The sequence below is a fragment of the Mastomys coucha genome, unplaced genomic scaffold (genome assembly GCF_008632895.1).
Source record: "Mastomys coucha isolate ucsf_1 unplaced genomic scaffold, UCSF_Mcou_1 pScaffold1, whole genome shotgun sequence".
Classification (NCBI taxonomy): Eukaryota; Metazoa; Chordata; class Mammalia; order Rodentia; family Muridae; genus Mastomys; species Mastomys coucha.
The window spans coordinates 69,023,437-69,035,027 of NW_022196891.1; the positions used below are offsets into that span (position 1 = coordinate 69,023,437).

Sequence of the window (11,591 nt, forward strand, 5' to 3'; positions counted from 1 at the left end):
CTCTGTCTCAAAAAACAAAACCAACAGGCAAACAAACAGACAAAAACCAAGGAAAAAGGAAGGAAGAAAGGAAGGAAGGAAACTCTAATTTATACCATTTGTCAATTTCTATGGTATTAACCCCTTATGTGGAATTAATTCCTGGCTCCCACAGTGAGGACACTGAATGTAGAGCTGGGAACATACCACACCTAATTCAGCCTTATGAAGGTGGACCCAGGAGGGAGGAAAAGAGAAAACAAAGAGAACTAAGGACCAGTTTTCCTCTAACGCCAGCTCTTTCTATGCCAAGGCCTTTGAGGGGAGGGCAAGAGTAGATTGTCTGTGATTCTGGCAATGGATTCTAAAAGCATTAGCCTGAGGACTAGTAAGATAGCTTGGTGGCTAAGGATCCTTGCTGCATAGGCCTGGCAACTTGAGTGTAACAACTGGATCCCACGTGATGGAAGAAGAAAGCTGGTTCCTGGGGGTTGCTCTTTGACTTTCACACACACAGCTGTGGCACACACACACACACACACACACACACACACACACACCCCTAGCCTCACCTTTCAAAGTCTCCTTGTGAGCTCTGATTCTAGTGTTCTGTTCATGGAAGCTTTCTTCCCTTCTAAAATAGCAAACCTTACACACAGTTTCTAGATTGAAGGCAACAGAGAGCTAGCTTGATTCTGCCCCACTGTTCCTGTCAGGAAAATGGGCTGTTGGTCAGAGATGTCTACTCTAGTCTACTCTATCAGTCTGCGACTATAGCTCCAGGCCTGACCTGCAGAGGCATTCAACGAGATTATGAAACAAATCAGAAGTAGAAGTCCTGCCATGTCGTGCAAAATAGGTTACAGACACAAGCCGAGCTCCAGATTCCCTAATTTGTAGGTGGTCAACCCAATGTCCATTTTTTTCTTAGGACCCAAGAAGAATTTATCAGACAGATCTGCTCAGAGAACTTGTGACACCCATTTCCTGGAAACAGCTTAGAAAAAAAAAGGGGGGGGGAAATCACACTTCTTCCCCAAGCCAGGGTTTGACTGATGTGACATCACAGCCCCTTTCCCAACTCCCATGAGTCTGAACACCTGACTTAGGCTTCTCAAGAACAACGAAGTGATAAAGTGATTTAAGCCTGATCAGATATGAGCAATCCTGGAGTCTCAAGTAGAAAAAAAAAAAAAAAAAAAAAAAAAAAAAAAAAAAAAAAAAAACCAGTTGAGACAGGAAGCTCGTTCAGGAACTCGTCAGCAGAGGCAGCACTGCGATCAGAGCTTCTGCCTGGGGGGTAGCAGTAAGCAGCTGCCCTGCCGAGCTCCCAGCCAGGCACACCGTCCCTCTCTTTGCTGGCTAATGGATCCCAGCGGATCCCGTTCCTTGAGAATACTTCTGCTCCTCTCCCTGGCTTTTGAGTTGAGCTATGGAACAGGTGAGTGTCCATTTGTTTAAAGGGTCTGAGTTCTGTGTTTGGCAGTTTGGAGTCAGCAGAGCCTCATGGATGGAGATGACAAGGGCTGGGGAGTGCTGCTCAGTCGCCTCTACTTTAAGGAGAGTGCCTTTGGGTTTCTACCGTGTCTTTCAAAGAGGAAGAAACCTGTGAGTTCCTTGAGCCTCAGGTTCCAGGGATTTGTCCCTCCAACACTAGTTTCTATGGAAACCAGAAACTAAAGGCACCTGCCAAGTCCACAATCAGCCTCCTGGGGGGATGGACTCAGGTTAGTTTTGAGTAGTTGGTTTTATGTGGATACCCTTCTGGCAAAGACCCAGGCTAGGGACCAAAGCTCTGGGAAACTTGACCTACATCTCTGCTGAGGAAAATGACTGGCACACATTCACCAGCAGACAAAGAACACGGTCCAGTGAGAAAGCAAGGGCAGTGGCGGTGGGGGGGGGTGGGCAACAGGTAGAAGTGAAAAACCTCAGACCTTTGGCTGACAACAGACAGTGGCTGCAATGTGGTCACGCTTTCTTATAAGAGACGATTCCAACGCACCAAGAAGGGAAGAGGTTGGGATTTTGGAGCCCAGGGTTGCTTACAGAATATGGAAAGTGCTAATCAGGAAACTTCAAGGCTCCTCGCAGTGGGCTCAACAACTGTCAAAGTGTTAGAGGAGCAAGACTTCTCTTCCATCCCGCTGGTTCTTCTCCTTTCCAAGGCAAGCTGTTGTTTTCTACTTAGTGGGTGGGAGCTGTAAGAAAGGTATTGGAGAGCAACAGTGCTAAGTAGTTGTGCATACTGGGCTGACCATGTAAACGGAATGGTCAACTCCATTGTAGGATTTAATTAGATTGTGGAAGACAGCCCGGCAGAGAGATGGCTGTAGGAAACGGATGGGGGAAATCCTGAGGGCCAGAGCATTGTGGTCATAGGAGATTCGTGACTGTAAATCCATTATGGACTTTTCTAAGAAAAACCCTGAATCGTGCCAGGGATGTGGGGGTGCTGTGCCTGGAATCTCTTGTTCAAGTCTCAGAGGAGGAGGCCCTTGTCTAGCTCCACTTGGAGAGTCTTTAGATCATCAAACTGAGCATCCTTGGATGCAGAGCTAAGCCCTCCTCGTTGTGTACCATGTGAACCCACCATTGCTGGTCTACTTGGTGACTGTAGTAACTATGGGATGAATATTTGGTTTTCTCCTTGTCTAACCTTGTTTGTGGCAGCTCAGGTGTAGCTAGTAAATGCTCTGCTTAAGGGTAGGAGGTCACTGGCTAGTGAGCGACAGCCCAGCCCCAGGGTACATACATGTCTCCCCACTTGGCAACTATTCTTTCCTTGGCATTCCACATTCTAAAATAAGCTCATTGGGGGGGGGGTCAGTGTTTCTATTTATAAAGATGTACTCTTTTGTGAAACCCCAATAAAACCCAAATAGAAATACTTTGCAAATGAGACTTATCAGTCGTGTCAAAGCAACCCAAAGGAGCTTGGTTCTTGTAAAACTCAGCACCTTCCCATTTCTGCTCAATTTTCAGTTCCTACTCACAACCATAAAATGTGAAAAGTCCACACATCCCTTCCCAAGTAAAGCAAAGTCTCCTAAAGGACAGTTGGTGTCAAAGTGTCCTAAAGGAGAATTGGCATCTTGACTTTAATGATGAAACTTCAAGGCTCCATAATGAAGAGTTACTATCTTTGGGTAAATAACTGCAAAGCAAGTGTTTATGTCTTTTTCCTTTATAGTTTACCCGGGGGGGGGGTCATCTTTAATTTCTTGACCTTAAAGAAGACAGACATACTGTGGCTTATGTCACAATGTTACCATTTATTAGGTTTTCAGGAAGATTTGTAGCCTTTACAATACATACAGCCCAGGCTGGGGTTTCTGCAAAGCCAGCCTCAGGTTTCTTCAATTTATCATGTGTGTCAATTTGTATAACAATATCTTTTTTGGGGGGGTGGGTCTTTGATATTGCTCTTCCCCTTGTCACTCCTGCTAGAACATTATGATCCTCATCTACATAGACCATTAACTCTAATTCACAGACATTTTATAACATGTGCCCAGTGTTTCCCTGAATGCTTGAGTTAGATATAAAATGCCAAGTTCACATTCTGAAAAATCTACACCAAAGATGTTGTCGCATTATGTCTAGACATCAGTTAGTTCAGATCCTTCAATTTAACAAGAATCTTTTAAACTAGACTTGTATTTTTAGAGCAACTATGGGGTCATGGCCATGTTGAGTAGAGCTTGCTCACATTCCCTTACCCCTGGATATGCATAGTCTTATTATTAGCATTGGCCACAACAGGGACCTATGTGTTATGATCGGTGACTCTTACCAAATGGAGGGCTTTATCCCTCCATGTAGGTTCTCCTACCCCCTTCATCCATGTTGAATGAGAAATGAGGGACAAATGCTTGGTTTCTAGGCTTGGACCAATCTAATGCAGCCATTGGCACATCCTATGCCAATACCCTGACCTAAATACTTCATCCATAAAAGTTGAATACCATGATATGAAACCTCACCTTTCTCAATCTGCAGCATTGGAATAGAGTTCAAGGCATCATGGATTTTGGGTATTTATAGAGTGACTTTAAAAGATTCCATTCAGCACTGATCTACTGAGTATATATGGCCAGGCAACATGTGGGGGTAGGACGCAAAAGTAGTAATTATAAGCCCCTGACAAGCATCTGATATATTGCTTGGTATAGGAGAGCTCACTTAAAAATTATTGTTGAATAACTAATAGCATAAAATGCTATTTGTTTGCTTTATAGACGACATTGTGTTAGGTGTTTTATCCTTCAAATTCTCATACCAGCCCTATGAGATTGGTGTCACCATAGTTGGTACTGCTCGAACTTTGTCAGTGAGGAAAGATAAGCAGAGCCAATTAACAGTTGCTTGAGGACTGGGAAGAATGATCCACTGTGTTTCTAGGTCCCATGAAGAAAATGAGGCTATGACGTTTATGATTAAGGTATATATGTTAAATTGAATTGCAACTAACTGAGTTTGGGATTTTTTTTTTTTTCACAAGGTGAGAGGCATTGAGGAATGGAAGGAGACAGTAGGAGGCAGGCATGCAGCGCTTGATGGGAAGTGGGGAAGTAGAAACTTTTTTTCATCATAGAGATCTTTGTTTAACCTTTTTTGCTTATTAGTAGAAAGTTGCATGTATATCTCTAAAACCCCAACAGAACAAAACAGATTAGAAGCAAGACTTGCCTTCTTTGTATAATCCTTGCTGTAGATGACACTGTTGACTGAGTTTCGGGTGTCCTTCAAATACATAGGGTGGAGTCTCCTAGAGTTGGGAAGGAGGATTTTAGATGGAGATACAAATCCCAGGCTTCAGTGATGTGAGTGCTTAGTCGGGGATGGCAAGGGCTCTGTGGCAACCAAAAACCTAGAATTTGTGGCTGAGGAACTTCTAAATCCTTATCAGGAAAGTGGGGAGAAATAGTCTCTCATCCCACATCAGAGATGCTACAGAGAGACAATGGAACTCATCGTGATTGTAGGAAGGGAAGGACTTAGACTCATGGTGTCATTTGTTCATTCGTTCACTCAACCCATTCCATTTCACTTATTCACTTTGACAAGAAGGATTTTTTTTTTTGGGTTCCCATTGTGTCCCAGGTACCAGTTAGAACAGTAGTTCTCATCCCGTGGGTCACATCCTCTCTGAGGGTCACATATCAGATATCCTGCACCTCAGATGTTTACATTACAATTCATAACAGTAACAAAATTACAGTTAGGATGTAGCAATGAGATAGTTTTATGGTCGGGGTCGCTACAACATGAGGAACTGTATTAAAGCGTGGCAGGGTTCAGAAGGTTGAAAACCACTATGTGAGACTACCACAGTGAATAAAAGATACAATTCCTCTTCTTGAAAGCCTCTAACTGTGTGAAGACAACAAGCGCGAAACTAGATAAAATTGTGCTGAGAGGCACAAAGGAGCCATGGAAGGAGGGTGGAGGGAGGCGGCAGGAAGCCTAGTCTGAACCTATAGTCAGGAAAGTCTTCTCTCATCAGAAGACCTGGAAGGTGGAAGGAACTGGCCAGGCAAAGGGTGGTCCAGGCTTTTGGGCTGGGGAATGAGAAGTGCAAACAGTGCGACCCAGCCCTCTCAACCATGGATCAGGCATCTCAGTAAGATATCTAGGTTTAAAAAAAATCCTTAGACCATTTTTTTTTTTTTAATTCCTGAATCTGCGTTTACCTCTAAAACTATGAGGCCCATAAAACCTGTCTCTTTCCTAAAAGGGAGAAAGAAAGAAAGAAAGAAAGAAAGAAAGAAAGAAAGAAAGAGAGAGAGAAAGAAAGAAAGAGAGAGAGAGAGAGAGAGAGAGAAAGAAAGAAAGAAAGAAAGAAAGAAAGAAAGAAAAAAGAGAGAAAGAGAGGGAGAAAGAGAAAGAAAGAGAGAAAGGGAGAGAAAGACAAAGAAAGAGAGAGAAAGAGAGAGAAAGAAGAGAAAACTGAGAGAAGAAAAGGAAAGAAAAAAGAAAGAGAAAAGAAAAAAGAATGTAACGAGATGATAAAAGCATATGTAAAATATCATAACGGAGCCAAAAATAGGATGCTGAGGTAGAACCCCGCCTTCTCAAAGGCTAAGCTAACTCCTGAACGTATCAGGTCACTGTTCACCTGCCCGGGTGAATCACTCCACCATCAAAGCAGAAGCACCCGTGAAGGAAAGTGAGTTGGTGTGAGGAGCACAAATGTTCCTTCCCAGTCTCTTCTAGTAAACAGGGCTGACTGAATCACAGGCTCACTGGAAAACCCTCATCAGGCAGGAGGATGTTTCAGGAACAGAGACTCCACTCGGAGGCTTTGACAACCCCGCTTGTGTTTCCATTTGTGCTTGGGTGGGGATGGCCTCCAGCGCCCTCCAGCCGCAGCGGTCATGGGAGCAATGACGTAATCTTTCTTCTCATGTGTCTGAGTGTTAGGGTCTCCTCTGGGTGAAGCTTTGATGCCAGTCCTTCTGTGTGGCTGTCTTCATCTGCCCCATTGGTTTCCTTTCACCCTTTTTCCTCTTGACTTATTTGCTTGTTTGTCTACTTCCTACCCTACTTTTTTTCTCTTCCTCGTGCCAATTCAATTATGTACTCTGAAAGTACAAAAACTAACAACAGCATCAACAACAAGCCTACAGCGTCCAGAGATGTGTGGGAGAGGGAAGGGTTAACAAGACTGGTAAATGTCCTCATCTCCCCCTTCTTCTCCATATCAAAATCAGTTTAAAATGTCAACAGTAAAAAAAAAATATCAACAGTATGAGAGTGATTCTGTTTTTAAATGTTCAGATCTCTTTCAGAAACGGCATTTATGGAAGTGTTCCCCAAAAAGTACATGCGTTCAGGGGCCTGTGGGGTGGCTCTCAGGCTTCCCTGTTTCTTTTACATAGAGAAACTTGGGTTCAGGACCCAAGAGACCAAAATGTATCTTGGGCACATTGTTACAGTTCGGGTGTAAAGCCGTCAGAGGAGGTCTGTCTGATGTCTGGAACTGTCAGTCATTCCTGAGTGTGGCTGGAAGAAAATGGCCCAATGTGCTTCCCAGGTTACCCCCTGTGATGCTTCCCAGGTTACCCCCTGTGATGCTTCCCAGGTTACCCCCTGTGATGCTTCCCAGGTTATCTCCTGTGATGCTTCCCAGGTTACCCCCTGTGATGCTTCCCAGGTTACCCCCTGTGAAAACTGCACCAGACAACCACAGGAAAACCAAGAGTCCCCACCGTAACGGAGCAAACCGGCTGAGCACTGTGTTTTCAGGGAAAATATTAGCCAAGCCCCAAAGACCGAGTTCCTTAACACCTACCACGCTTTCCTGTAACAGGCAAGCACCGATCCCACTCATCCTGACTTTAGCCCGCGTAGAAAGCATTTTCTTTCCCCCCCAAAATCACTAGCATTTAATTAATCTGGGCTGGGTCACTTAGTAGACAGTATAGATTTCCAGGGCACGTGGATGTCAAGACTATTTTGGCTGTTTTACTCAATTTCCAGCAGCTCACCTTTACCACAGTTGAGCAGGGGTCGTTTCTGGACAGGCCTGTTGTAGAAGTGGGAGGCTCTCTACCCTTTTGAATCTCTTATCAGCTAGAACAATCTATGCTCATAGAGTCATGTGTTCCTAGCATGAACATTAACTTATGTTAAATTCGGTTGTACACATGTCGGGCTAAGGTAAACAGGAGCTTTGCCAAGGATAATGAGGTTTTCAGTGCTTGCCAGTTGAACAGATATTTATTTCAGGGCCTGCCTGTGCCAAACTCTGTATCAGGACGTCAGACGCAAACAGCGGTAATGAAGTGCATTCTCTAGAGAAGGACTGTAATTCAAGTGGGGACAGACAGCAATACAAATGAATAAATGTGCATTTAACACCGGACAGTGACAGCAAGGGCAATGGGCAGGAGGTGTGTCCTGGACAATCTGTCGGGGGAAGCCTCTCAGAAGACAGAATTCTCTGAGCAGGCACCTAAAATAAAGTAAGGCACTGAGAAGTTCAGGTCCCTAAGGGAAGAACTCTCCAGAGACAAGCAGCGAATGCAAAGGCCCAGAAACTGGAAAGTTCTTGCTGAGAGGTTCGGGGCAGGGAAGTTCTGTGGCCTGTAGTGCAGTGAAAGCCAGAGGGTGGGCGGGAATGGATCTAGAGCAAAGCTAAGTCTGCAGTGAGCAGGTTCAAGGGCTGTGAACTTTGTGAGGGCTAGAAAGCCCTGGAAGAGTAAAAGCGATAGAGAGAAAGACTCAATCAGACATGGTTTTAAAGGATCACTCTGTGGTATAAAGGCGGGGAGATCGGCTGACAGAGAGTGGCAGCAGCTACGCCTGTGGTGACGGTGTCAGGAAGGACTGGCCAGGCAAGGGCTTCTGTGTCAGAACAACTTAGGGATTAGAGCCAGCAGGATTTCAAATGTGGAGTCCGAGAAAGGACAGACTCAAGGATCCTCCAATGCTCTTGGCCTGGGAAACTGGACGAACGGTCTCGCCTGAGCAGAGTTCTTTGCTAAAGCTGGATGCTATTTAAACTTCCCAGTGTCCATCTATGTAGGTGGTGGAGTCTACAATGAAAGGATTAGCGATGGCCTATAACTGTAAATACTGCAGTTACGTCAAACTGTGGAGCTAAATGAGAAAAGAGGTGTAGATAAGGAAGAGAAGGAAGCCTGAGCCTGGGCATGGTCTGATACTTAGAGATCTCAAAGAACACAAGTTTCCCCCAAGGAAACGAAGAATGATAAAAGGAAAGAACTAGCAAGTCATGGAAGTGTAGGATCTCGGGGACTGAACGCAGACCATGTTTAATGGAGGGATGATGAACTACGCCATGGCTTCCTGAGAAACACACAAGGCAGTGGTGGAGAATTAGCGGGCGTGGCTCCGTGTCACAGACTCTCGACAAACGTGATCCCATGAGAATTTGGAAGAAGAGTTGTTCGGAGTGGGTACAGGGAAAATTGGGTCAGGAAGCAAAAGCAGAAAACATAAACAGACATGCAAGAACCTTCCAAAAAGAAAATGAAAATAGCCAAGTGGCTGAGGATAAACCTGGGGTCAGAGGAGAGTTAGTTCCTTTCTTTCTTTCTTTCTTTCTTTCTTTCTTTCTTTCTTTCTTTCTTTCTTTCTTTCTTTCTGTCTGTCTGTCTTTCTCTCTCTTTCTTTCTCTTCTTTCTTTCTTTCTTTCTTTCTTTCTTTCTTTCTTTCTTTCTTTCTTTCTTCCTTTTAGATGTGGGCAATTAACTGTATGTATGTGTGTGTTGGTGAAAGAATTCCAGGAGGCAAGTGATAGCGCAGGGGGTAGGTTACAGAGGCAAAGCCTGAATGCCTGTGAGTGTTCCTCTAGGGAAGGCGCTAGCCTTGGAATGGGAGCATGGGCCATTCCCCCAGATAGATAGGCTGATTGGGATTTCCATAGATTGAAGTTTGCTTTTTGTTTCTTTTGTATTTTTTTTTTTTTTTTAGCGAATCAGAAAGGGAGGTAACCCCTGGGAGAGGAGGCAGGACAGACTGTGGCTTTGAGAAAAGTGGAGGTATTAACTACTCAGCACTAGAGTCCCTGAGCGTGGTTTGAAAGAGCTTTGAGTTTTCATTAGGGTTTTCCCCCTTCGTTCTTGCTGGTTCAGCATTCTCACAAAAGGGAAACAAAAATCATCTCTTATCTCTTATCCTAACTATCTCAGGGATCGACGGAGAAGTAAGATTCCAGTTTGGGCACAAAAAAGCATGTCCTTTCTAGTTCTCACAGTCCTCAGACCCTTCTCTGCTTCATCTCACCCGACTTGATGCTTCTGGGACCGTGTTTCCCTGGGTGAGGACCTCACTGTCACCCGCTCTTCACCCCTCCTATCGGACCTTGGCAGAGAAATTACAGCCTAAGGTTCTAGTCTTTGACTCTGGCATTCAATGCTGTCACTTTGAGGAAGTCATTGACGTTACTTCTGTTGTCTGTGCCTCCATTCTGGTATACATGATTTGAGGATGTCCACCGGATGCTCTGAGATACTGAAGTTACAGTTAAGATCCTAGTGGGTATCCTGGTAGACGACCACTTGATAATGAGATAGTCAAAGAGGCGAGGGGAGTCTCAGCCTGTCTTTCTCTATCCTCAACACAATGAGTGTCTCCAGATCTTCCGTCATAAGCAATCATCTTCCCTTCTTCCCTCAGGTGGAGGTGTGATGGATTGCCCAGTGATTCACCAGAAGCTGGGACAGGACACGTGGCTGTCCCTGACAAATGAACACCAGATAAACAAGAGCGTGAACAAAAGCATCCGCATCCTTGTCACGATGGCCACATCTCCAGGAAGCAAAACCAACAAGAAGATAGTGTCTTTTGATCTCTCGAAAGGGGGCTATCCAGATCACCTGGAGGATGGCTACCACTTTCAATCAGAAAACCTGAGCCTGAAGGTCCTGGGGAACAGGAGGGAGAGTGAAGGATGGTACTTTGTGAGCGTGGAGGAGAACGTGTCTGTTCAACAATTCTGCATGCAGCTGAAGCTTTACGGTAAAAATGGGAATTTTTGCACTTCACACAGGAGGGCCTAGAAGGCCCTCCCTCCTAGAGTTCAGGCCTTTCTCAGAAGTAGAATGTTTGGATTTGGAAGCAACTTGAATGATCTGGTCCAACAAGCATTTAAGCTTAAGGGAAGCACTTTGACAAACGGACCTTTATGTATATATATATTTTTCTTCCCATTGGTGGAAGCTGATTTGATTCCTGCTTTGAAAGGGAGAGAGCCTGCTTCGTGGGGGCCGAAGGACTGGCTTAGTTTGCATATCAATTTTCTTTTGTAATAAAAATATTGTTTTCTATCATGCTTTACAAAGTTTGACTACAACTGAACAAACCCAGCTCCTCTTTCATTAGACAGGGACCCAAACTCCAGCGGCAAGGGATTTCACACGTGCTTGCTCACACATGTGTGGGATGGTTGCTACAGCAGAGGTTCTGGGTAAAGAGAGCTGATATTCCACCCACAGGTACTTCGCCAAGCCCAGAGCCTTGGGGGAGTGGGCGTTCCACCTACATAGCGAAAGAAACACCTCTTTTTTCATTTGAACCAGGATCTGCTTATGTAGTTATTTAGTTGCGGCCCTGTAGAACCTACACCTAGCTGAATCCAGCACTTTTCTGAGCCCCTTTAACCTCTGCTCCTGTCCTTGAAGACACCTACCGTTCCTGTCCCTTAGGCCCCGAGACTCATCAGCCTTCCAAGGCTTCCTGACAGCTGTGTGGGAATGTCTTACATTGCCAAGGATGGGACAGAGAATCCACAGCCAGCATTTTATCGAAAGCTGCAGCTTTCTAAGAGAAAGAGAAACATCTTGGCTCTCTCCTGCCCCAGCACTTTCCTCCTGCAAACAGGGAATGCAGGGCTCCCATAAGCCCTCTGCTAAGTGTGGGTAGAGGCCGCACATCATGTGTTTTCTAATTAACGTAAACGTTATATAATCTGTCCTTTTGTTCTTATGAGTTTACTTATTTTGTCACACCTTATATAATCAGCTGGGTGTGTTGGGAAGTGTGGTCTCTGCAACCAGGACTTTCTTTGAGAAGAGAGAGAGGAGGGAGGGAGGCTGAGAGGGATAGGGATAGGGATAGGGAGAGGGAGAGGGAGAGGGAGA

The 11,591-nt window shown here is 45.0% G+C and overlaps 1 protein-coding gene across 4 annotated transcripts in view; it reads left to right on the top strand.

Annotated features, from left to right (window-relative positions):
• Positions 1 to 1,226: 1,226 nt before the first annotated feature.
• The window catches only part of Slamf1 (signaling lymphocytic activation molecule family member 1), a 35,355-nt gene continuing 24,990 nt past the window's right edge, over positions 1,227 to 11,591 (top strand). Inside the window, exons 1-2 of one of the 4 annotated variants that reach the window (XM_031389716.1) lie at positions 1,227 to 1,420; positions 10,129 to 10,470. In XM_031389716.1, the coding sequence (XP_031245576.1) occupies positions 1,345 to 1,420; positions 10,129 to 10,470 (418 nt within the window). In that variant the 5' untranslated portion in view covers positions 1,227 to 1,344. Of the gene's footprint in view, positions 1,421 to 1,557; positions 1,707 to 2,038; positions 2,148 to 10,128; positions 10,471 to 11,591 lie in introns of those variants that run through there. The other 3 variants (XM_031389686.1, XM_031389696.1, XM_031389706.1) reach the window with 3 other exon arrangements.